Source organism: Nyctereutes procyonoides, unplaced genomic scaffold (assembly GCF_905146905.1).
Source record: "Nyctereutes procyonoides isolate TBG_1078 unplaced genomic scaffold, NYPRO_anot_genome, whole genome shotgun sequence".
In the NCBI taxonomy this organism is placed as follows: Eukaryota; Metazoa; Chordata; class Mammalia; order Carnivora; family Canidae; genus Nyctereutes; species Nyctereutes procyonoides.
In genome coordinates this window covers 13,879,427-13,907,362 of record NW_026575141.1, presented here as the reverse complement: position 1 = coordinate 13,907,362, position 27,936 = coordinate 13,879,427, and the positions used below count along the sequence as shown (strand labels likewise).

General features: G+C 36.1%; 1 protein-coding gene across 2 annotated transcripts; it reads right to left on the bottom strand.

The window, feature by feature from the left end:
- Positions 1-89: 89 nt before the first annotated feature.
- GTPBP10 (GTP binding protein 10) lies at positions 90-27,936 on the bottom strand. Of its 2 annotated transcripts, XM_055307575.1 has the most exons (10): positions 27,851-27,936; positions 26,902-27,095; positions 18,305-18,396; positions 17,632-17,776; positions 12,111-12,184; positions 10,391-10,443; positions 8,212-8,319; positions 7,581-7,658; positions 4,693-4,816; positions 90-1,977 (listed from the first exon to the last, which is right to left on the bottom strand). In XM_055307575.1, exons 1-10 carry the CDS (start codon positions 27,881-27,883, stop codon positions 1,727-1,729), a joined length of 1,152 nt encoding a protein of 383 aa, XP_055163550.1. In that variant the 5' UTR covers positions 27,884-27,936; the 3' UTR covers positions 90-1,726. The 2 variants fall into 2 exon arrangements, with proteins under 2 accessions (XP_055163550.1, XP_055163551.1); XM_055307576.1 differs by lacking the exon at positions 8,212-8,319.

Below are 27,936 nucleotides of genomic sequence, written 5' to 3'. Positions count from 1 at the left end.
AATGTGAGGTAGGAGTGGGAAACAGAAAACAAAAGTGAAATAATACTTGTAAAAACTCATTCACATTGTCACATCAGAAGACATTTAAGTAGAATATTGACATCATTTTTATTTAATATTCATAGTCAAAGGCTTCACTGAGCCTTAAATTCCAAAGTAATTTGTAATAATTTAAAAACAGCTTTGAGGGGATCCCTGGGTGGCTCGGCAGTTTGGCACCTGCCTTTGGCCCAGAGTGTGGTCCTGGAGTCCTGGGATCGAGTCCCGCGTCAGGCTCCCGGCATGGAGCCTCCTTCTCCCTCTGCCTGTGTCTCTGCCTCTCTGCCCGCTTCTATCATGAATAAATAAATAAAATCTTAAAAAAAAAAAAAAAACAGCTTTGAAGAATAGGTTTTAAAAGCTCATTAACTTGCCACTATTTTTTTTAAAAATCCAACTTAGAAAAGGTTTATATAATGAACTCATTTGGGTAAAAAAATAAACTAATAAAAAAATTCTGTAGGTATATAAAAACTTAAATTAACAGTGGTCCGGGAAGGACTGGAGGGCCCAGTGTAGGAAGATGGGAACTTTTTTTACAGGTGTTTGCATGGTTTAAATTTTATTTCTTACAATGAACATACATATTTTATAATAAAACTTAGGAAAAGAAAATGTCCAATTTGTCTTTTTGAAACTCAGAAGTTTTAATCTCTTAAGAATATACTGATGATTGGGATCCCTGGGTGGCGCAGCGGTTTAGCGCCTGCTTTTGGCCCAGGGCGCGATCCTGGAGACCCGGGATCGAATCCCACGTCGGGCTCCCAGTGCATGGAGCCTGCTTCTCCCTCTGCCTATGTCTCTGTCTCTCTCTCTCTGTGTGACTATCATAAATAAATAAAAACTAAAAAAAAAAAAAAAAAAAAAAAGAATATACTGATGATTGATAATATTGTTTCAAGTTTGCACTAACCATGAAAATAGACAACAAAACAGATTTGAATGCAAGGAAATGAGACATATACCAGTCTGCTCCAAAGCATGAAAAAACACTTATACTTAAGAATGAAAAATTTCCAAAAGGTGAAATTGAAATTGCAAACATCTACCTGCTGGTTTCTGCTAAATATTATCTGTGATCTTTATTATCACTAAACATATGTTGAAATTTAGGCTTTTGAGGTTTTCCAAAAAAGAGTACTACTGTATATTTAGTAGAATCAGGTACATGACAGACTCAAAAACGAACAAAACCTGGTTGCTAGAGAATCCTCTTCTCTCTCTCTCTCTCTAAATGATCTCCCTAGAGACATCATAAATATAGGAATACCAAAGGGTTTTATTATAGGTGGATTGTCCATAAAATTATGAGTTGTCATTTTTAGGTCTCAGTTTTTTACCACCCATACACTTAACTATAAAACAAGAAGGAAGGTATGGTTCTTGAATAATGGTATTATACAGAAGGTTAATAATAACTAACCTCCTAAAAAATACAAGTCTGTGGAAAAACTTACAAATGAACATAATTTTAGTATCATTTTTAATAGATTTAAATTACATCTATCCAGGGGATCCCTAGGTGGCTCAGGGGTTTGGTGCCTGCCTTTCGCCCAGGGCGTGATCCTGGAGTCCCAGGATCGAGTCCCGCGTCGGGCTCCCAGCATAGAGCCTGCTCTGTCTCTGCCTCTCTCTCTATCATGAATGAATAAATAAACTAAAATAAAATCTTAAAAAAAAATTACATCTATCTAGGGCTAGTAACAGGACTCTCTGGTGGTGGCTCACTATAAGATACTGTATTAGAAATCTGTAAATTAAGCAACTGTTTCTTATGATACGCATCATCTTCCTGATTAGCATGTTCATCCAGAGATTTTCTTATATAGTTCTTTAATTCATCTATTCCTTCTCCTGTAGTTGCAGAGATGGGGATGATATGTTGGAACTCCATGGTCCTCTTTGGAATCATGTTTTTTTCAAATAAATGCAGAAAATCTGAAACAAAGAACACACAACTAAGCTGATTTTCATTGTCTTTGAAAGTAAATTAAAACTATCTTAGAGGTTTGACTTATGAATCAAGCTACTAAAAACTTAGCATTTTTAATTTTTTTCCTTCCCTCATTAATAAGCTCTTAGAAACTTCTGTTTTTAAAAATGAGAATTTGGGGCGCCAGGGTGGCTCAGTAGGTAGAGTGTCTGCCTTCGGCTTGGGTCGTGATCCTGGGGTCCTGGGATGGAGTCATGCATGGGGTTCCCTGCTCAGCAGGGAGTCTGCTTCTCCCTCTCCCTCTACTTATCCCCCAGCTTGTACTCTCAAATAAATAAAATCTTTTAAAAAATTAAACTATAAAAAAATAAAAATGAGAATGGTAAGATTCTTGGCATATAAGTAAATATTTGTAGGATGAATATATTTTAAACCAAATTAAGTATAAATAAAAGATAAATCATACATGATTTACTTACAAAAGCAATAAATTTGGTTTTTTTTGGAGGAGTTCAATGAAGTCAGGCAACAGAGTTTCTAAAAGACTTATGTATAAAGTAGCATCATTCATGATTTGGGATATTGTAGCTTGCATCAGTACACAGGTGGCCGTGAGCTGCCCTAAACTACAGACTTATTATCACTGGTGCTAAGAGCTGTACTAAAATTGAAAAGGGTATGGGGACAGTTCAAGGGGAGGTCATTTCAGATGAGTCCACACTACCACCCCACAGGGGGAGAAAGCTATTATATTACTGTTTCCTCTTCCCTGCCTCTAAGACAATGGGAGGGTCGATGGCATACTGATGGGATGGGTTAATATGGATATGAACTGGAAAGGCTTGGCTGAGAGAAACTGGATAAGTCAACATGGAGCTTGGTTTCTGAGATTCACACACCGCTAAGGAAGTTGAAAAAAGCTAACTTAGGAATTATCACTGAGGGCACTAGATTTTGTTTCATGACAGTCCAAAATAGGCAAAAACTCTTGAGTTATCCTCCCTTCTGATACCTCCTCTGAAAACTCCCCTTTCTGCAAGACCAACTAACAAATAGATGAATAATCTCATAAAGCAAGTAGCATTAAGGAATAAAGAGCACTCAGTAGTTCCAGGAGCATTTATATCCTGAAAGTTATTTATGAACTCAAGCACAGCTCCAATATGTAAATTACACAGGGCAAAGATTTTTAAGAGGGAGAAAGGATCTTCTGGTGTTGTCTGCTAGTCCTAGTACACTATAATTTATTTCCCCAATTTTTATCCAAAGGATAAAAACAGAGAAGTTAGTACCATTCAAAAACATATTAGCTACCTTCCACCCACTCAACTTCCTCATTTGTGAAGAGGTCCTCTACTAGACTCAGAAAAATGAAACCATCATTACTGTAGGATAGGAAGTGTTCTGCAAAGTTCAATATTCAAAACTGTGGAGAGTCCCTTTAAGTTCCTTTACACAAAGTGGTCCATTTAAGAGCAAATTTCAAACAAATAGATCCTTTTGCAGTAACAGCATCTGTTATTCTGTCACACACACATAGGTATTCAAATTCTTTTTAAAACATTAGCACTTTTCAGAGTACTTTGCTGACATTGCAAAGATATAGAACTATTTGCTCTGGTTTTACATTATGGCATATTAGTTCTAGAACTTCTGAAGTATGTTAAAGTGAAAGAATTTACTTTAAATTCTTTTGAGATGTTGACTTTTTCCTCTTTTGATCCAAATCCCATTAACTCTTTATTTTTTCTAAGATTTTATTTATTTATTCATGAGAGACAGAGAAAGAGAGGTAGAGAGACATAAGCAGTGGGAGAAGCAGGCCCCATGCAGGGAGCCGAACGTGGGACTCGTGGGACTCATGGGACTCGTGGGACTCGGCTCCTCGGCTGGCGTGACCAGTAGGGTGACACAACACAGGTTGCCCAGTTAAATGTGACTTTCAGATAAAGGACAAATAAAATTTAAATTTTAGTATGTCCCTCCTAGGGCAACATTTGGGACTTACTTACACTAAAATATTATCTGTAATTTATCTGAAAGTCACATTTACCTGGGCTTCCTGCTTTTTGTTTTGTTTTTTCCAAATTTTGCAACCCTATTCATGCAAGCAGAGATGGAGTCACCTGCAAACTGGTCCAAGTCTAACACTTTGTCCCTGGGCTGGGTGCACATTGTGGGAGCACTCAGTCCCTGCCTTGAGAAGCCCACACTGAAAGGGAGGCTGACTGATCAACCCACTGTTAGGGTATAGCGCATCAGTGCACAGCGCAAGCACAGCACCGACACCCAGGGCACCTACCTTTGCCCAGTGCTATGGGACACTACTCGCGTGACACTACTCGCAGCCAGTTAGTTCCTGATGGTCTTGATCCTGGGTCTCCAGGATCAGGCCCTGGGCCGAAGGTGGAGCCACCTGGGTGGCCCCTCCTTTAACTGTTTATTTAAAAGCCCAGTTTAAATTTTACTTCTTCATGAAGCCTGACTTTTTCTTTTGTCTCCTCTAACTTACTATCCATATCATGATTCTGAAACTTGGTACATAAGTACTATGTTACAATGTTATTTAAAATTTCATAATAATGTGTTTCTTCTTCAAACATGATTTTTTTTTTAAGAGTAGCAACTGTAAGTTTCTTTTCCATTCATTATACCACTCAGCACTCTCTCCACACAATAGGTAATCATTAAACTGCCATTAAATGAACAAATGGGTTTACCTTTAGGATTCTGGAGTTGATGCATCAGTATATGGAATTTATCTTGAGCACCTGGCAAGTCCATTTTATTAACTGCCAGGAGTGCAGGTTTTCTCTGAAGTTCCTCTTTGTACAACTCCAACTCCTTTACATAAAAAAAGAAACACCAAATAATTTTATTAAAATATCTATATAGATTACATATTTGGTAACCTCTTTCTTGGTAGGCCTGGGTAATCTAAAGCCCACTCCCATTTCTGAAATGCAAGAAATCTCAACAGCCACAAAATTAAGTGACAAAGAAAATTCATAAAATGCTTACTGGTTAGGTCATGCATTAATATATTTTAACTCAAATGGCATCCTAGAGATGTTGTATTTTGTGTCTACGGCCAAATACAGGTATTTTGGCTTCTATCAAGCACACTGATAAAATTCACAAGTAAATAATGACAATTTAATGCTTTACTTGTCTTATTCTTGGAAAAAGTAAGTGTGGTTAGGAGTAAATCTTCATGACCATGTACTATGCAATGGTTTCTTAGCTATGACATCAATGCACAAGCAAAATAAACAAACAGAACTTCATTAAAATACAAAATTTTGTGCTTTAAAAAATATCATAGGGCAGTCCCAGTGGCCCAGCGGTTTAGCACCGCCTGCAGCCTGGGGTGTGATCCCGGAGACCAGGGATCAAGTCCCATGTGGGGCTCCTGCATGGAGCCTGCTTCTCCCTCTGCCTGTGTCTCTGCCTCTCTTTCTCTCTGTCTCTCTCATGAATAAATAAATAAAATCTTAAAGAAAAAAGTCATAAAGTGAAGACAGGGGCACCTGGATGGCTCAGTCAGTTAAGCATCTGAGTTTGGCTCAGGTCATGATCTCAGGTTCCTGGGACTGAGTCCCCCCACCATCAGGCTCCCTGATTCTCCCAGGACTCTGGGATCAAGCCCTGAGCCAAAGGTAGATACTTAACCACTATGCCACCCAGGCATCCCACAAGTAACCCATTTTTAAAAATGGGCAAAGAATCTGGTCATTTCTCTAAAGGCATTCAAATGGCCAATTAGCATATGAAAGAATGCTCAACATAGTCACTAGAGAAATGCAGGTCAAAGCCATAATGAAATACCACTTCATGCCTAGTAGGGTAACAAAAATAAACACAGACAAGGGACGCCTGGGGGGCTCAGCGGTTGAGCATCTGCCTTTGGCTCAGGACTTGATCCCAGAGCCCTGGGATCGAGTCCTGCATTGGGCTCCCTGCCCAATGGGCTCCCTGCCTGGGAGCCTACTTCTCCCTCTGCCCTGTGTGTCTCTACTTCTCATTCCCTGTGTCTCTCCCGAGTAAAAAAATAAAATCTTAAAAACAAAACAAAACAAAAAACCACAAGACAAAATAACAAGTGTTGGCATTCATGTGGAAAAATTGGAACCTTCACATACATTGCTAGTTCAATTATAAAATAGTACAATGATGCTACCACTCTGTAAAAACCTGGCAGTTCCTCAAAATGTCACATGTTGACTGTATTAGCTAGCAATTCTACTCTTAGGTCTACATGCCCAAGAGAAATGAAAACATGTTCATACAAAAAACTGTATTCAATTGCTCACAGGAGCATTATTCATAATGGACAGAAAGTGACAAGGATTTAAGACATACAAGTCCTGGAGGTAAGTGACATGATGCTGTGTTAGAGAGAAATCATAGGGCTGAGAATAGAAAGTAAGGCAGGAAGGGCAGAGATGGACTGCTAGGTAGGAGCCAACCCTTGCCAGACCTCAAAAACCATGTTCAGGGAAGGAATTTAACCTGACAACAGTGGGGGACCATTGAAGTGTTTTAAGCAGGGAACAAACATCTGCTTGGTTCTTTCATAAAGATCACTCTAGTTGCCACATTAAAAAAAATGGACTCAAGAATTGTATTATAATAGCATCGTGTGGTGACAGATGTTAGCTACACTTGTGGTAAGCATAGCATGATGTATAGTTGTTGAAGCACTGTGTTTACACACACTGTGTTTACATAATGTAACTTTATGTGTCAAGTCAATATCAATTTTAAAAAATGGACTGAAGTGAGACTGGAAGCAAGGAGACCACGTTGGAAGAGTTAAAGCATTCTAGTGAGAAGGGCTGATGATTTTAACAGTGTGGATGAAGACAAGTAGACGAGTTTCAGAAATTTAGGATATAAAACTGACAAGGCTTAATGCAGATGGTGAGAAAGAATCGATACCAACATCCAGGCTTCTGATTCACATACCCAGTAAAGTTCTGGGGAGGATGAAGAGTTAAAAAGAAAAAATTCAGTTGTGTACATATTAAATTGGAGAACCTAATGGGATATCCAATGAAAGATATCCATTAGGCAGCTAGTCTAAAGCATAACCAAAAGATCTAGGTATCAGAAACAGATTTGGCAGTCATAAGTATATTAACTGTAACTGAATGCTAAATAAAAAGAATGAACAGGAAAGAGCATAAAAAATAGACTGAGAAATAGTCTAAAAAGTAGGTATTAAAGTTCAAGCACAATAAAGTCTGAGAAGGATATAAGAAGGATTTAGAATCAAGGAGCAGGGATCCCTGGGTGGCGCAGCGGTTTGGCGCCTGCCTTTGGCCCAGGGCGCGATCCTGGAGACCCGGGATCGAATCCCACGTCGGGCTCCCAGTGCATGGAGCCTGCTTCTCCCTCTGCTTGTGTCTCTGCCTCTCTCTCTCTCTGTGACTATCATAAATAAATAAATAAATTAAAAAAAAAATAGAATCAAGGAGCATTTTGGCGTGCCTGGGTGGCTAGGTACAGGTGGAATATGTATTTATTCTAATTATCTGTAATTTAATACAATTCCATATGGTTATATATTAGACCAAATACAGACACAATTAAACAGAAAACCTACTTTTATAAGTAGTATTATGGTTTCAAAGGCAGTTCTATACTGAGTTTGGGAAGAAAGTTGAAATCCAAAAATATCAACCTAAAAAAAAAAAAAGAAAGAGTGTAACATATAAACAAGAGTTATAAATTTTTATGTTTTGAAGTGTTTTATTCTCTCAAGCTAAAAGTAACTTCTCAATTTATATACAATTGGTGTTTAGTAATTCTATATAAGAGAAACTGCAGTGTCAAGATAGCCATAATTATTCTGACAAAATCACAATCATTAATAAAATGAGAAACTAGTATAGATAAAACAATTTGTATATATTATATAGAAAATCTCATGTATAACTCTAGTACCATCAATGAAGTAGGAAAGAGATACTATAAAACATAGCAGTATGCTGACAATCTTAAGGAATTAAATCTTGACAAGTATGGCCAAACTTGTATCTGATACAGTAATGCCATTTCTACCCCCACATTATAAACAGAATTTACTTACTATATTTGACCCTCATTTAAACATTTAGGGAGTAACATATGATACTATCTTATCTTTAAACCTTATTATAAACAATTTCTAGGGAAACTAAACACATTGACATTCACACTCATTCAAACATTACATTGGTATGCATATGACTTACAACAAAAAGTAGTTGTCTAGTTCTTTCTATATGCTTGAGGAATTTGTGGCCCATTCCTTTGTTCATATGTGCTCCTTCTATTAAACCAGGAAGATCAGCTACTGATATCTAATACCAAGTTAAATGGTTTGATAAAAAGAAAAAAAAATTACATCCCCAAATCTGCATATTTCAAATTCAGTTACTAATTTGTGATTACCACTACATTTTTATAAAGTCAAGATACCTTTATAACAAAAAAGTATTAAGAATCAAAATCCTTTGTTATCAAAAATTAAAGTCTCATTTTTACTTATTAATCTAACAAACTAAGAATTCTAGGGATTAGTTTAACATTTAAAAATCATGCAAATTCTCTTCAGAATTCTATAAAATATATTATTCAAATATGAACCAGTCATAGATTTCAACTCTCAGAATTCTTAAAAGTATAGAAGGATATTAATTCAGCAGACATTGACTTAGTATAGTTCTGTAGTTTCAAATTTTAAATTCCATATGTAATTGATTATGTGGCACCACTGTTCCTTTTCTGTTCTACCAAGGGGACTACGGACCATTCTTGAAAAGTAAAGGATGTAATGTTCCTGTAACTCCTTTCTGAAGTGATAAGTTATTAACCATTAGTCTGCATTTGTGGTTTTCAAACCTCATTGCACGTTATAAACAAACACCCAGGTATCTTTTATAAAGATACCCAGGCCCTACCCCAAGGAATCTGGTTTCAAATCTCTGGGGCCCAGGCTTCATTTACTTGTTGTTCTGAAGTCACCCGGTTAATTTTGATGTGCAGTAAGGGATGAGAAGCACTGCTTTTCACAGGATTTCAGAATTTTAACGGAAACTGTGGCTATGTGACTAAGCTGTCACATAGACAAAATATAATAGAGGACTCATGTTCTGAAGCATTTTTTTTTCAGGTCTTGAAATTTTGTTTGCAGGTTCTCCACTGAGAATTTTGCTATGGAGAATTAAGTTTCCCTTAAAATTTACAATGTTCTCTTTTTCTCTACTGTTCTCCATATTAATATTATCCCATATTTATAATTTTATTTATTATTCTACATAATTGCTGGTTTTAAATATTTACTGTTATATGACTATTATAAATGAATATAAATCCTTTATGTATTTTAATTATGTCAATGGATTGTATGAAACTACACTGATACATCATTGCCTATTCCATACTTTATATTAGGGTTCACTATTGGTATTGTACATTCTATGGCTTTGACAAATGAATGTCATGTACTCACCATTATAGTATCATACAGAATGGTTTCACTGCCCTAAAAATCCTCTGTATTCTTCTATTTATCCTTTCTTTCCCTTTAATCCTCGACAACCACTGATCTTTTTGCTATGACTATAATTTTGCCTTTTTCCAGAATGTCACATAGTTAGACCCATACTGTATGCAGCCTTTTCAGACTGGCTTCCTTCAGTTAGTGATATATATTTAAGGTTCTTGCATGTCTTTTCACATCTTCATAGCTCAATATTCCATAATTACCACAGTTCGTTTGTCCATCTACTGAAGGACATCTTGGTTGCTTCAAGTTTTGGCATTTATGAACAGGCTGCTACAAACATGCATGTGCAGGTTTTTGTCTGTATGTAAGTTTTTAATTCATTTGGGTCAATACCAAGGAGCATAACCATTGATCATACATTGCACATTTTTCAAAGTTTGTTACTTTGTTTTTTATTTTTACTGTGATTATTAAAAGATCTATAGCTATTCTTTATCAAGGAAAAATAAATTTTAATAGCTAGACCAGAATCCCATTCAATTAAAAAAAACTTTTTTAGAAAGAGAAAGTTGGAATAAATTCAATTCCATGAACTTTAGAAAATGTTTTCAGGAAACAAGAATCAATAATGAAATATGACAGTAAAATATGGACTTGCAATGAGAGCAGATATCAGAGATTAGATACTATGCTATAATGATAAACCAGACCTAAACTTTGGATGGACAAAAGTTATATTTTATACAATATTGACTATGATCATGCTCAGCAAAACTGACTCGATCACAGTCTCATTTATGAAAAACAAAATCCTGCTACTTTCTTCCCCTAACACCACAAAAACAATCATGTATTACAAAGTCCAAGTACCAAAAGCAAGTACTTTCATTTATAACCAAGTGTCTCATTTAAAAAATACTCACCTGTTTGAAATCATTATACATTATCTTTCCAAGTTCAGGCTTTAATGTTGTAACTAAAAGAAAAAGGCCCAGTAAATTAAGGCTAGAATAAAGGCTGGTATTCTCAAAATTGACTTAGCATTATGTATAAAATGAATAATATTTCTTTTTTGTAAACAATTTAATTCAAATTTTGTTGGAATGGAAAATACAATTATAATCTGCATAGGCCTAGATCTAATCTAATCAGTGGACTTCGAAATTCTTTGGTTGTACTTTAAGGAGCGTAATAAAGATTCTGGAGGGAAGAATAGAATTTTGGTTTCTATCACTGGGTCTGTGGATAAAATCTCTCTAGTCATTTCTTATTCAGTTATCCTCAAGCCTCATAATTCTGTAGTAGCCTTCTTCATATGACTCTAAACTTTACTTCTTTCCTTCTCAAGAGTCCCTGTATTATAACAATAAATATTGGCAATGTAATTTATAGCAATTAGTCCAAAATTAACTCTCCTTCAACAGAGTTTAATTTTAAAATGGCTTAATTTTATTTTCCAGGTTAATGTATGTTTCTGGATCTTTTTGTTTAATGATGGCAGGGATTCTATCACATTAATTCATTACTTAGTCTAAGCATCCATTACATTTCATCTAGCTACTGCAATAGCCTATTTTTCCCAGGCCCATTCATGTTCCATGCCAATGCATTTTCTAGATTATATGCAGAAACATCTTTTTGAAAAGCAAATCTAATCATTCTATCCTTTGATTAAAAGGCTATCAGCTGCTCTTTAGATATAAAGAGCAAATAAAGCCTACCTGGTCTATATGATACAGTCTCTACTTAACATCTTCAGCCTTATCAATTCGCTCTTTACCTTTTTTTTTTTTTTAAGATTTTATTTATTCATGAGAGAAATATAGAGAGGCAGAGACACAGGCAGAGGGAGAAGCAGGCTCCATGCAGGGAGCTTAATGTGGGACTCAATCCCGGAACTCCAGGATCACACCTTGAGCTAAAGGCAGATGCTTAACTGCTGAGCCACCCAGACATCCCAATTCCCTATTTACCTCACTACATGTTTTCTCAACACACAAATCTCCCTGACACACAAATCTCCCTGCCACCACAGAGCTTTTGTGTACATGCTATTTTGTCTGACTATAGCACCATTCACATCCACTGTTATTAACTTGTATATTCTTCACACCTCAACTCTAGCATAACATTTCCCCAAAAAACTTTAAAGCAGCCACCTACACTCTTTCATAGAATCATATTATATTCCCTTATAGTCAGATGTGATATATGTACCTTCCCCTACTAGTCTGTAAGCTCAGTAAGAGTCAGAACAGTACCTATTTACCAGTCTTTATAACTCCAGAACCCATTGTAGTTCACAGAAATAAATACTTCCTAAATGAATGAAAGAACAGTGCTTGATAAAAGGTAGGTGCTCATAAAATCGCATCTAAATCAAATAAATGATTATGCAAAGGAGAAATAAATGCAACAAAGCAAGTATCTAACAAGTACTAGAAACTCTGTTGAGGGCTATAGAGATTTCAAGGATTAATGGGAAATGCATGTACTCTATCAGTCAAGAGTTTTCTTTCTTTTTTTTTTAAGAGTGTTCAAACTAAGGCTACCTCAGAGTTTTCATTTTATTCATACTCAAAGAAAGATTAGACTTTAAAAATTTACCTCTGCACATTAAAATACACAACAAATTATACTTACATGCATAATCTGCAATTGCAGGTTTTGCATGAGAAATCTGACTTAGCAAAGAGGATTTTCCAGCATTTGGGAATCTGAAATGAAAAAATAAATATATTAAAACAAATATTAGTATTATTAATATTAGTATTGCTTATCTCTGAATTTCTAACTTTTTGGGAAGCAGATTTCAATATTTCTGAGAATAAAAGAATATAAATTAAATATCCTGAATGAAGTATACATATGAAAAAAGTAAAGATAAATTCATGCTGGACACTAAAGATATCTCAGTATTGGAAGTAAATAATCCAATTATCTTTTAAAAACCTGTAAATCATAGAAAAACAAAAAGAAATAAAAATACCAACAATCCACTAATTCTCACAAAAAATGACAAAATATTGCTTGCATTGCTTTGTAGATTTTTCTTTAATACATTTTATATGGACATTTCCAAATATATACAAAAGTAGAAAGAAGTAATGAATCTCATTTAGCAATCACCTAGCTTCAATAAGTAACACATTCCCAATACTTTTTTTAAAGTTGGTTTGAACAGGGACTCACATAAGATCCGTGTATTACAACTGGTTGATATATGCCTTAAATTTCTTTTGGTAAAGGCTCCCTCCTCCCCCATATTGTTTCCTCTTTGCAATTCTAATTCATTTGTTTTTTTTAAAAAAAGACTTATTTATTTGAGAGAGAGAGCATGTGTAAGCAGCAGAAGGGGTACAGGGAGAGAGAGAGAATCCTCAAGCAGACTCCCACTGAGTGTGGAACCCCACAATGGTCTTGATTCCAGACTCTGAGATCATGACCTGAGCGGAAATCAAGAGTTGGCCCGCTTACCTGACTGAGCCACCCAGGTGCCCCTGCAGTTTTATTTTTAAGGAAACTGGGTCATTTGTCCTAGTGTTTCTTTCCCATAGTCTGAATTTTTTTGAAGCACTCCCATGATGTCCTTTAGCATACTCCTTTGCCCTAGTTTTTCTATAAATTGCTAGTTTGATATAAAGCCTTGATCAGGTTTAGTTCTGATTTTTTTCTTCTGAAAGACTATTTCATAGTTGGTTGGCCTGCTTTTTAAACTGAGTAATAAAAGGTGAACACTTTTCAAGGGCACACTGTAATTTACTTAATTTCCTATTGTCAGGCATTTAGGTTATCTCCAATGCTTTACTATTATAAATGACATTGTAAAAAACAAGTATGCAGCAAGAAGGACATATACCAACATTAAAAGTCACCCCTAAGTGGTGGAATTAATAGATAACTTTTTTCTTTCAGCCAATTATCTTTCATTTCATAATATCTTTATTATTTGTCTAACTTTTAAAACCTTAAACACTAGTTATTATCATTGAACTTTTTTAAAACTTTACTTATTTATTTGAGAGAGAAAGAAAGAACACATGAGTGGGGGGGGGGGGGAGCTGAGGAAGAAGCAAACTGAGCAGGGAGTCGGAAGCAGGGCTCAATCCCAGGACCCTGGGATCATGACCCGAGCTGAAGGCAGACGCTTAACCTACTGAGCCACCCAGGCACCCGTATCCTTGAACTTTTACATACATCTTTAATCTCTTTCTTGAGAGACATTTCTTGATGAGAAAATACTGAATTACAATATAATTAAAACATATGCCTGTTATAATAAAGGCTTTGATTTTATTGCTAAATTTGCCTCAGGAAAGGCCTACCATATAAAAGAAAGTACTAGGAATGGGAGTCACTTAAGAGATGATTTCCTCAATTCCATTACGATATTTTCATTAAATTTATCAAAAAAATATTTATTAAGCATTAACTCACACTAGGCAATATACTATGATCAGAGATACGACAATCAGTGAAACAACTGCGATCCCTGCTTTTATAGTTTTCATTCAAATTAGAAAAAGCTCTTCTTATAAAACACACCAAAACTTTCACTTGGAATAATGGCGTAATATTTTGGAAATATCCATCTGAAATTCTCTAAAAATTTATAACCTTTTAGTAGAGCTCTTTTAACATTAAAAACAAATCTAATTAAAATATCTCATTAAATACATTTTCCTTGGAATGCCTGGGTGGCTCAGCGGTTGAGCATCAGCCTTCAGTTCAGGGCATGATCCTGGTCCGGGGATCGAGTCCCGTATCAGTCTCCCTGTGAGGAGCCGCTTCTCCCTCTGCCTATGTCTCTGCCTCTCTCTCTGTGTCTCTCATGAATAAATAAAATCTTAAAAAAAAAATGTATGTATGTATGTGTGTGTGTGTGTTTGTATATGTGTGTGTGTGTGTATATATATATATATATATACATATATATATATATATCTTCCTATGATGAATTTAAAATAAAATTAGGTGAGGTTTTTTTAATGACTCATTTTCCTATGGAAATACAGTACTGTCTTATATCTTATGCCCAGGCCCTTGTAACTTTTTGAAATGCAAATTGCAATAATTTTTATTTGATTATCCCTAACTAGACTTGCTTATTTCTTTCCATTATCTCCATATTTTCATAATAGTATTAAACACAGAAAAATATCAGTCAGCAACTATTTCCAAAGAGATCAAAATATGAGAAGAAAAAGGATGTTAACGGTTGAAGAAATGATAATTGAGATTTTTCCTGAAAAGTACTTAATAACAATTTTAGAGGCTGAAATCCAACTGATGTAGAAATGAGTTAGGGGCAGACGGGGCTAGGCAGGGAAAGATAAGAGAAAGGCCCCAGAATCAGGCTCCTACCCATCCCAAGAAAACAGAGGTAAGACAGTAAAAACAGAAAAAAATAAACCTGGCTCCCTAGTTCCAAAATGTTAGGGAGTATTCCCCTTTAATGGCTACTAGGCTCACAGAAACCCCAGATGTAGAGAATTATGGAGGAGACATTAACCAGAGAGAAGGAACACCTTGTTTGTGCTCATATTTACATAGAAACATCTTGTTTGATAAGGGAAGGGAGAAGAAATGTGTGGGAAATATCAGAAAGGGAGACAGAACATAAAGACTCCTTACTCTGGGAAACGAACTAGGGGTGGTGGAAGGGGAGGAGGGCGGGGGGTGGAGGTGACTGGGTGACGGGCACTGAGGGGGACACTTGACGGGATGAGCACTGGGTGTTATTCTGTATGTTGGCAAATTGAACACCAATAAAAAATAAATTTATTATATATATATATAAAAAAAAAAGAAACATCTTGTTTGTTACAAGTCCACCATGTTTGTTCTAAATATCCACCCCGATATTGACAGGAAATTTACCAAGTCCCCCCCCCCCCCAGTTCCCTATAAAAGATAGACTATAAAAGCCCTCAGGGGCAACCCTGTCAGAACCCCTCTGGCTTTTGAGAGCTTTCTCTGTATCTCTGCTTAATAAACTCTATCACTTTGCTATGTTACAGTCTGCGAGATTGATTTTTCGACTCCAGGAGACAAGAACAAAGTTTTTCGACTCCAGGAGACAAGAACAAAGCTCTCCCATATCACAACCTATGCAAAGATCAGATCTGAGAAGAGCAGTACAAATAAATATGTATATAGGACACCTTTCTTCTAAGACGCAGTTCATTCCTGAAACCAGCAAACAGGTATCTGCTTACGCAGTACCAACTCACAGTAATAACTTTTTAAGAATAGTTGCCCAATTTATTTATTTTTTTTTAAAGAAAAATTTTTTTTTAATTTTTTTAATTTTTATTTATTTATGATAGGCACACAGTGAGAGAGAGAGAGGCAGAGACACAGGCAGAGGGAGAAGCAGGCTCCATGCACCGGGAGCCTGACGTGGGATTCGATCCCGGGTCTCCAGGATTGCGCCCTGGGCCAAAGGCAGGCGCTAAACCGCTGCGCCACCCAGGGATCCCTAGTTGCCCAATTTAAAAACACTAAAATACATGTTAAGCATTGTACTTAACAAACTCGATGCTTTAAAAAAAACCCTCGATGCTTCAATTATTGACTGTAATAGCAAAACCACTTCTAAAAAGCTTAGTACTATATGTACTCTCCAATACATTGACAATGTAGTGATGATGATGATGGTAACAGCTACCATTCATTCATTGAACATTCATAAATCCAAGGAATGTATTGTAAATGTGTTTTCTTACATTTTACCATCTCCAGCCACTACTAAAAATGAGAAAACAAAGGCTTAGAGACATTCTACAACTTATCTAAGACATTCCAGGTGGCCTTCAGAGGATATGAAACTCTAACCCAAATAGTCACTCACTTGAGTTCCCCATCCTCATCCCACCTTTATTACTTAGTCTTGTGAGGCTCTTTAGTCTGTAAAAGTGTGTATAGAATCTGAAACACATTTTTGTAACAAATGACTGCGAATGGCTAGATTCTCAGTCTTGTCCATAAAAACCTACTAAACCAAAAAAAAAAAAAAAAAAAAAAAAAAAAACAAAAACCTACTAAACCCACATTGTGAAAAATATATGTTACAGAAACTATGCCTCATAACTATATGGAAAAAACTAAATGCAAATGGCAAACCTGAACACCAGGATCACATCCTTCTGTATTATAACGTTAACAAGAACGGAACCTTTATGAATTCTAGGGCACTGCTGTTAAGACTTAGTAGCTAGACAGGCATGGCAAGAGGTGAGGGATTCAGACTGATGACTCTGGTAAAGAAAGCAGTGAGATGCCTAGAGAAGATGAATTAGAAAGAAGCTATGTGAGGTGAAGAGTGGAACTGGAAGTTTGAAATAAAACCAGCAAAAAAAGCAGTGTTCCCTACCTTTTTCTTAGGTGTTCTGACTACTGTGTAATGCTAAAGTGGGGCCAGGCAGACAGGGAGAGAAGAAATGCAAAGCTGAAGCCTTCCCTTCCTTTACCTACTTTCTATTTTGCTCTCCATCTCCCTCAGTTAGGTGCCAGCACTGCAAACTCTACAGTTAAACAACACTGTTCTATGAAACAATGGAAGCCTGTAAAAAAGGATAACATTATGGGGTCTGCAGTACTGAGAATGGACCTAAGCAGATCATGAAGGACAAGGAAACAGTCAGACCGAGATCCAACTTGGTGCTCCAACAGTGTCTAAGTCTGATGGTTGAGACTATCTGTATTGGGCATTAGCCACCTGATCAACAAGATAGCAATACCTCTATTAATTAAGACTTGTAAGAATATTTCATTTTTTCTCTTTTTATTTCCTTCCATACACTTCATAAAATGTGATTTGGATTTTAAATTTTATTTTTTAATATCTGGTAACATTCTTTTTACCTTCTTATACTACTGCATTTGATTGATTTTTCTTTCTTGATTCATTGTCTATCATTCCCACTAGCCCACTCAATTGCTATTATCTTCCTTTCCTTTTACAAATAAATATTAACTGTGAAACTCTATGTTTGCAATATTAAAATAACTGTATTTAGCAGCATTCTCAATACAAACAATGCACAAATTCCATAAATTTATTCCATAAATAATACTGGTCCCAAATTACCATTTACATTTATCTCCTACTCATGAACTATCTCTCTGAAATTATAAAAATAAAAATACAAATGTTACTTACCCCACTAGGCCTATATCAGCTATAAGTTTTAGATCAAGGCGAATGACTCGTTTCTGGCCTTTCAGTGGTAAGAAATTTGTGAGTAATTTACCACCAAGACCTCCTTCAGCTACCAAAATTCTGTCTTTCTCTTTATTGAGTTCTCCTTAAAAAAGACAGAGGAAGATACTTAGAATGAAGATTACTAAGTGTAGCTAATCATTAATGACATTTTTCATTTATAAATAGATGCCAAAAAAATTCCAATTTATAAATCTAAAGAGCTGTATGTTTATAATAATCTTATATCTAGCAGTTAATTTTGAACCATTTTTTAAAAAGTTTTATTTATTAGTAGAGAGCACGTGTGGATGCACTAGCAGGGGAGGGACAAAGGGAGATGGAGAATCCCAAGCTGATTCCTGCTGAGTGAGGAGCTTGACTCAGGGCTGGATCCCACCACCCTGAGATCATGACCCGAGCTGAAGTCAAGAGTTGGATGCACAACCAACTGAGCCATCCAGGTGCCCCGTAAACAACTTTTATATAAAGTTTTAAATATCTCTTATAAATTAGCAGTTAAAATAGTTTTTTAACAATTCTGACATTGAAGAGGAGCTATTCCCCACAGTTTCCAAACAATTTTAGAAAATATGCACATTTTTCACAACCTTGGAATCTACAATACACTTACCTATAACTTTACCATTTTCATCAGTTACTGAAATACCCACAGGTACAGGAATTTCACAGTCTTTTCCTTTGGATCCTTTCAGTGCACTAACTCTACAAAAAAATAAAGCTAAATTAAAATAGAGAAAACTCACTATATTAAAAGGACTCTACTCAAGCCACGATAATGGTTTACAAAGAGTAGCAACCAACTTTTCTTGTTAATGCAGATGTTAAAAATGGCCAAATATCAGAGGAAAAGAAAATAATTACTATTTATTTCCATTTTAGACTATCCTATAAAAATAAAAATAAATAACAAAAACAAATAATAATAGGTAATGATTTGTTACCAAGCTAACCATCAAGTCATTTTAACTCATAATGAACTAACATATCATATTGCTACAATACAAATAAGTTAGAAAAAAATGGAAAATCCACTGAAAAACAAATCTTTTTAACAAATGACCTCAAAAAAGAGTACTTTAATTATAAGACACTCATCTAGCTACTCTCACACTGATCATGATAGAATTGATATAAATTTTTAACTATTAATTCTACTTCTGGAAATTTATCCTAAAAAAAATAACTGATCATGTAAAATACTATATGCACAAGGATATATATTACATTGTGACTATAACAGTTTAAAAAAAAAAGTCTGCAATTACCTAAATGAATGCCAAAAAAAGTTATGTTATTTCCAAAGTAATTAGTATGTAGCCATTCTGAACAGTTCTCTGGCATGGAAAAAAACCATTAAGATAAAAGAAAAGGTTGGAAAATACTGTGCTCTCATTTTTGTACCCCCAAATTTTATATACACCCACAGAATTACAAGCTAATGACCACCAGTCATTTTGCATAAATATATAGAAAAGTCTTAGAAAAGTCAAGAACTGGTCAATAATGGTTATCTACAGATGGAAGAATTACACAGGTGGTTGACTTCTTTTTTTTTTTTCAAATCTTTTTCTTTTTTACTATAAGCTTGAGTTACATTTCTACAGAGATAAATGAATAAAAATATACAAAAAGAGATTATATAATTACATAATGATAACCAGCATACTAAGGCTATTACATAATTATCTACCACTTATTCAGCGAATAATACGTACTAGGCACTATTAAAAGCTTTAATAGCTTAAGATTCATGACAATTCTATGGAACAGGTACTATTATTTTTTACAGTTTTTTAATTCCAGTTGATTAATACACAGTATAATATTAGTTTCAGGTGTTCAGATTAAACATTTATCAACAATGCCCAGTGCTCATCACAAGTGTACTTCTTAATCCCCTTCACCTATTTTACCCATTCCCCCTCTGCTAATTCTCAATTTGTTCTTTATAGTTAAGAGTGTTTCTTGGTTTTATTTTTCCCTATGCTCAATTATTTTCTTAAATTCCATATACAAGTAAAATCATGGTATCTGTCTTTCTCTGACTTATTTCATTTAGCATAATACTCTCTAGCTCCGTCCACATCCTTGGAAATGGCAAGATCTCATTCTTTTTGATGGCTGAGCAATATTCCATTGTAAATATACGCCATATCTTCTTTATCTATTCATCAGTTAATGGACATTGGGGCTCTTTCCATAATTTGGCTATTGTTGATAATACTGCCACTATAAACATCAAGGTATATGTATCCCTTCGAATTAATATTTTTGTATTTTGGGGGTAAATACCTATTAGCATGATCACTGGATCACAGAGTAGTTCTATTTTTAATTTTTTGAGGAATCTCCATACTGTTTTCCAGAGTGGCTTCACCAGTTTTATTCCCACCAACAGTGTAAAAGGGTTTCCCTTTCTCTGCATCCTTGCCCACACTTGTTGTCTCCTGGTTGTTAATTTTAAGCAATCTGATTGGTGTGAGGTAGTATCTTATTGTAGTTGTTATTTGTATCTCCCTAATGATGAGTGATATTGAGCATCTTTTCATGCTCATTTGTATGTCTTTTTTTTTTAAGATTTTATTTATTTGAGAGAGAGGGTAAGAGAGAGAGAATGAGTGGGGAGATGGGGGAAAGGGAGAGGGAGAAGCAGACTCCCTGCTGAGCAAGGAGCCTGATACAAGGCTCAATCCCAGCACCCGGGATCAGGACCCAAGCCAAAGGCAGATGTCTGACTGAGCCACTCAGGAATCTCCATCTGTATGTCTTCTTTGGAAAAATGTCTATTCATGTCTTCTCCCCATTTTTTAACTGGATTATTTGGTTTTTGAGTGTTGAGTTTTAGAAGGTCTTTACATATTTTGGATACTAATCCTTTATCAGATATGTCATTTGCAAATACCTTCTCACTCTGTAAGTTACTTTTTAATTTTGTGGACTGTGTCCTTCATCAAGCTTTTTATTTTTATGAAGTCTCAATAGTTCATTTTTGCTTTTTTTTTTCCTTGCCTCAGGAGATAATTTAGTAAGAAGTTGCTATGGCCAATGTCAAAGAGATTACTGCCTCTGTTCTTGGATGTTAATGGTTTCCTGTCTCACATTTAGGTCTTTAATCCATTTTTAATTTATTGTTGTGCATGGTATAAGAAAGTAGTCCTATTTCAATTATTTTGCATGTTGCTGTTCAGTTTTCCTTACACCATTTGTTGAAAAGACTGTCTTTTTTCCCATTGGACACTCCTTCCTGCTTTTTCCAAGATGAACTGACCTATAGTTGTGGGTTCATATGTGGGTTTTCTATTCTGTTCCATTGACCTATGTCTCTGTTTCTATACCAGTACCATACTACTTGATCACTACAGCTTTGTAATATAACTTGAAGTCCAGAATTGTGATGCCTCCAACTTTGCCTTTCTTTTTTCAAGATTGCTTTGGCTATTGGGAGTCCTTTGTGGTTCCAAACAAATTTTAGGATTATTTGGTCTAGCTCTGTGAAAAATACTGTTAGTATGTTGACAGGGATTACATCAAATGCATATATTGTTTTGGGTAATATAGACATTTTACCATTATTCATTCTTTAATCCATGAGCATGGAATGTTTTTCCATTTCTTTGTGTCATCTTCAATTTCTTTCATCAGTATTTTACAGTTTTCAGAATACAAATATTTTACCTCTTTGGTTAGGTTTATTCCTAGGTATCTTATGGTTTTTGGTGCAATTAAAAATGGGATTATTTGATTTCTCTTTCTGTTGTTTCATTATTGGTATACAGAAATGCAACAGATTTCTGTACCTTGATTTTGTATTCTGTGACTTTACTGAATTCATGTATCAGTTCCAGCAGTTTTTAGGTACAGTCTTAGAGGTTTCCTACAGAGGACTGGGTCATCTGCAAATAGTAAAAGTTTGATTTCTTTCCTGCTGATTTGAATGCCTTTTATTTCTTTTTGTTGTCTGATTGCTGTGGCTAGAACTTCTAGTACTCTGCTAACTGACAGGAGTGAGACTGGATATCCCTGTCTTGTTCCTGATGGTAGAAGCTCTCTGATTTTCCCCATTAAGGACAGTACTGGCTGTGGGGTTTTTGTATATGGCTTTTATGATGTTATGTTATCTCTAACCCTACTTTGTTGAGGCTTTTTTTTTTTTTTATCATGAATGGATGTAGTACTCTGTAAAATTGCTTTCTTTTTGCATCTATTTCTTATCCTTTCCTTTATTAATGTGGTATATCACATTTATTGATTTGCAAATACTGAACACCCTTCAAGGCCAGGAATAAATCCCACTTGATCATGGTGAATGATGAATGATTCTTCTAATGTATTGTGGGATTTGATTTGCTAGTATTTTACTGAAAATTTTTGCATCCATGTTCATCAGGCATATTGGCTTAGTTTTCTTTTGTGCAGTCTTTGGTTTTGGTATCAGGATAATGCTGTCCCCATAGAATGAATTTGAATTTTTCCTTCCATTTCTATATTTTGGAAAAGTTTGAGAAGAATAGGTATTAACTCTTCCTTAAATATTTGGTAGAATTCACCTGTGAAGCCATCTGTCTATAGACTTCTGTTAGTTTTTTCATTACTGATTCAATTTCTCTGCTGGTTAACAGTTTTCTATTTCTTCTTGTTTCAGTGTTGGTAGTTTATATATTTCTAGGAATTTATCCATTTCTTACAGGTTGTCTAATTTGCTGGCATATAGTTTTTCATAATATTCTCTTAGAATTGTTTGTATTTCTGGGATGTTGTTACTTCTCCTTTCTCATTTGTGATTTTATTTATTTGGGTCCTTTCTCTCTTTCATAAGTCTGGCTAGGGTTTACCAATTTTATTAATATTTTCAAAGAGAAACATATACTATTATTATCCCTATTTTATATTTGAGGGAACAGACTATTTTATACAGATCTTGAACACCTTAAAGGTATTCACATGTTGAAAGTATGGCTTCTTCAAAGCAGTAGTTTTCAATTTTCAATTGCAACTCAATAAGAAATAATACAGTCATTCATATATATGTATACATATGCACATACACAAGTTCATATATATATATATATATATATATGACTTTAAAGTTTTGTGAAACCATAGCATGTGCTACATGCTAATGTTTCCTATTCTATTTTTTATATGAAATCTAACAAATTGATTTTATAACCCTAAGGCGGTATTTTTCAAAATGCAGTCACAGGGATCCCTGGGTGGCGCAGCGGTTTGGCGCCTGCCTTTGGCCCAGGGCGCGATCCTGGAGACCCGGGATCGAATCCCACGTCGGGCTCCCGGTGCATGGAGCCTGCTTCTCCCTCTGCCTGTGTCTCTGCCTCTCTGTCTCTCTCTGTGTGACTATCATGAATAAATAAATAAAATCTTTAAAAAAAAAAATGCAGTCACAATCAACATTTATAACAAGATAGGTGATTGCTGTACAACATTGTACAATGTCACAGAATTGTACACATTAAAATGGAAAATTTCACGTTAGGTATATTTTCCCAAAATAAAGGAAAACAAAAATGTATGATATACCACAGGACAGAAAATAGAGATAACATACATATTTGGGTAGAAAAGTAAAATGTTTCTCAGTATAGACGACACTAAACATGGTTCGAAAGTACCACATTAAAGAATTGAAAGACAGTCTAAAAACACTAGTTGAGAGCACTTAAAAGGAAGTCTAATAGCTGAGGTCTTGTTCCTATGATTAACTTTTTCATCTCCCAAAAACTAAAGCACATGAACAAATCTTTCAAGAAAAAGAAAGAATGGACTTAAGATTTATATTCAATATGGAACAAATCTCTTTATATGGAATTAAGTGAGCTTTGTTTGAAAAACAGAAAATGGGGAGAGGTGGGTTTAAGAGTGAGGGGTGAGACTATACTGATAAAGCCTGGTTCTTTGGGTAAGGACACAGACTGGTTGGAAAGCACATTCTTGGGGTAAAATGGGGGATAAATGAGGCAATATACAGATATCAGTACATAAAAAAAACTCCCTTGTATTAAATATTAAGCTCCAAAAACGTATTTCAAAAAGTTAAAATACCAATCTATTCTCAAATCAATCATTTATGATTTTAAGTAACTTATACAAAGTTTTTGCACTGAAACTTACAAAGCAGTATCTTAAAATCACAGCATGATAGGGCAGCCTGAGTGGTTCAACAGCTGAGCGCCTGCCTTTGGCCCACGGCATAATCCTGGAGTCCCAGGATCGAGTCCCACATCAGGCTCCCTGCATGGAGCTTGCTTCTCCCTCTGCCTGTGTCTCTGCCTCTCTCTCTGTGTCTCTCATGAATAAATAAATAAAATCTTAAAAAAAAAAAAATCACAGCATGATATACCATGCTCCATTGTAGGAGTTCATCTTTGAGTCTCCTACATGTAAGATCTTGTTTTAATACCTTGTTTATACTTGATCCTCAAAAAGAGTGTGCTGAATTGAATAAAATAGACACTATCTCTGTTACTAGTACAAAATGAAAATAAAAGCTCAATTTCATCGATCCAAGAGTCTCATTCTTTGTCTAAACTTTCTTAGAACTGCACAGTGGACTAAACCTTTGCCCTTCCCTTTCTCTTTCATAAGGTTTAAACTTGCACAGTGGTCAGACAACTTTCCCAACTTCCTTCAGGTCCCTCCGCAATTTGCCTTTACAAGTGTTTTCCCAATAAATCTCTTATTCATCAAATCCTACTGTGGTACCTACTTCTTGTAGGACCCAAACACAGACATATGAAGGCATAATTCATTAAACTATAAAATAATTCATTCAAACTCTGGCCGTCAGTAAGTTTATTCAACTTCTTGGCTTAATTTACCTGAAATCCACAAGACAAATAAAACTGTTACCTCCTCCTCCTCTAAATTCTTCCCTGGCTCCCATGACACTGTCTCTCCTGGCTATTTTATTTATTTTATTTTAGATTTTATTTATTTATGATAGACACACACAGAGAAAGAGAGAGAGAGAGAGAGAGAGAGAGAGAGGCAGAGACACAGGCAGAGGGAGAGGCAGGCTCCATGCCGGGAGCCCAACGTGGGACTCGATCCCGGGGCTCCAGGATCACGCCCTGGGCCAAAGGCAGGCACCAAACTGCTGAGCCACCCAGGGATCCCCTCTCCTGGCTACTTTAGAGCACACTTGTTTCTTTTCCTTAAATGTTGGTGAATAACAGAATTTGATTCTCAATTTTTTCTGCAATGCACCTACCCTGGTTCATGCTTATGAACCATGAATCACATTTATGATTAACAAATTTATTTCTAGACCTGACCATATTCCTGAATCACAGACCCATATTTCAAGTGCTTGCTGACATCTCCAAGGGCCATTTAAGCTCTCTTCTTCTACATCTCAGCTGCCACTTTCTACGTAATCCTTCTCAAAGAATGATACTATCATCTAGCCACTACTCAAGTCAACACCAGGAAGTCATCCTTTATCATTCTCTTTCAATACTCCATCAATCATGAAGTCTTATTTATTTTACTTAAATATAGTTCTAATCCATCCATTTCTGTCAATCTAATCATTATTCAACTAATGTTGACTGAGTACCTACTATGTACCAATCACTGTACTAGATATCTGGGAAGAAAACGATGATCTAATCTATTAATGCTCCCTGCCCTCATGGACCTCAAGAGAGAAGACATTAACAGATGCATGAATAAATGGAAAATTTTAACTGTGATAAGTCTTATGAATTTTTTTTAAAGATTTTATTTATTTATTCATGAGAAACAGAGAGGCAGAGACACAGGCAAAGGGAGAAGCAGGCTCCATGCAGGGTACCTGACGTGGAACTTGATCCCAGGTCTCCAGGATCAGGCCCTGGGCTGAAGGCGGTGCTAAACCCTGAGCCACCTGGGTTGCCCAAGTCTTATGAATTAGAATTCACACATTTAAGTTCATTTGGGAATTCTGACCTAATCAGGGAGATCAGGAAAGACTTGAGCTTAAATCTAAAGGATTCACAGCAGGCAGCTGGATGAAGGAGGGGGAAAAGCATTACAGAAAAGGTAACACAAATAAAGGCCAGTGATAGAAGACAAATACCAATATAAGATACTAAAAGAAAGCCAATTTGGCTGGAATGCAGAAAACACAGAATGTAGAAGGAGATGAAACTAGGATGGGTCGAGGCCAGACACCGTAAACTTCATCACTTCTGAAATACTGCAATATTCTCCAAATTGTTCTTCTGTCTCTGGTCTCAATCAACACCTGTAACCCATTCTTTAACCTAATTATGCCTAGAATGGTTTTTCTGACACTAATTAATGTCACTTGCCTATTTGAAATCCTTCAATGGCTCCCCATCACTCTAAGATGATCCTCAAACTCTAACACAGTATATTAGGCTCTTCATCTTCACTATCTGGACTACAATGACTTTATTTTAAAATAAGCCTCCCCATTTGTACCACAATTATGCTAGAAGTATTATTTCACCATTTTGTTCCTCCCTAATGCACTGCCTTTATAAATGTTGTACACTTGCCAAAGCACCTTTTCCTGCCTTGATTGTCTGGCAAAGTCCCATTCCTCTTTCAAGACTTGGTTCAAGCAACACTTCCAAAATATAGATAACCAAGTAAGATTCTTCTTCAATTTCGTTGTAATGAAAGAAAAAGTTCTTTTCATGAGGGCAGCATAACATGTCCCATAAAAAATAACAAAAATTTACAAAAAATAGAGGGAAGGTTTTGACATCACAGAGAGAAGACCAAAACAAGCCAAAGGAAAATACACAAGGAACGTATCCGTGAAACAGGTTCTACATCTTAAGATCCCAGCAGAACTACTGGGGATGGTGGGGTAGGTAGAACAGTTGAAATCTGAAAAAGGCTTCCTAAAGATTGCCAAAAAATTAATTTTAGAGGAAAATAGTGGAGATTCAGATCATTTTGTTTTCACAGAGAAGTGCAAAAGTATATAAACAGACACTGAGAATAGAAAAGGATAAAAATGGCTAAAAACTCCAAAACAACAAAACTCCAAAACAATCCTTAGTATCTACCTTTTATCTTTGCTAGAGTTGAGACTATTACTGTAGATTTTTTGCTCAGTTACAAATACAGAATATATAATTTACTTCCAATTACCAATTAAATTTTGATCTTTTTTTTTTTTTCCTCTGGGACGGATTTGTTTTCTAAAATAAAAATCATTCAGTAAATACTTACCGACTATTTGCTCCTTCTCCAGCCACAAACCGTTTCTGAGGATATTTGTCTTTAAGTTGTTTTAAAGTCATTCTCTTATGGGCTACGACCCAGACGTCACCACCTTTTCCACCTTCTCCGCCTAAACGAGGGTAACCCATACCACCACTTCCTCCCCTGGTGAAGACTCTTAGGTTATCAATGAAGTTTCCATACTTAGAAAAAGAGAGAGAAAGAGATCATTTGTATATCAAACATGCTTACCAACTTAGGACTCCTTTCTAATCGTTTGTCACTCCTTTCTAATCGCTCCTAAAATAATATGGTCTTTCTGAATGTCACTTTTTAAAAAAAAAAAAGATTTTATTCATTCATGAGACACACAGAGAGAGGCCGACACACAGGCAGAGGGAGAAGCAGGTTCCTCACAGGGAGCCCGACGTGGGACTCGATCCCCGACCTGGGCTCACGCCCAGAGCAAAGGCAGACGCTCAACCGCTGAGCCACCCAGCGGTGGCTTGTGTCAAATCCGTATTTTTTTTTTCTTAATTCGCCTCTGTTCTGACCTCCCTTTCCCATTTGATTAACTCTCTTAAGATCTCTCCTTTTTTTTTTTTTTTTTTTCAGGGCACTCGGGTGGCTCAATGGTTGAGCTTGTCTAATCCACAGTCTAAAGGCAGGCGGGTTTCTCCAGCTCCCCATCCCACGTGCACACAATTTCCCTGAAAAACCTCAAACTCTAGACCCCAAATAACCGTTCTAAGCCGTGCCAGGTAGGTAGACTCTTCTCACCCCTCAGGGGCCAAACCTGACTGCTGGAACGACAAAGAAGAGACAAATACAGTAGAGCCAAGGAGGAAAGAGGCCCTCGGAAAGAAAAAAAAAGGGTCGGAAAGGGGAACCAGAGCGCTCAGGTGGGCCTACAGGCACCAAGCTCTAGGCATTAGGATGAGAAACACCAGTCACGGACCTTTCTGAACCACACGCAACTGCAGTGCACCATCACCGCGACAGGCCAGGACTCACGCCCGCGGAAGGTGAACACAGTCAGGTAAC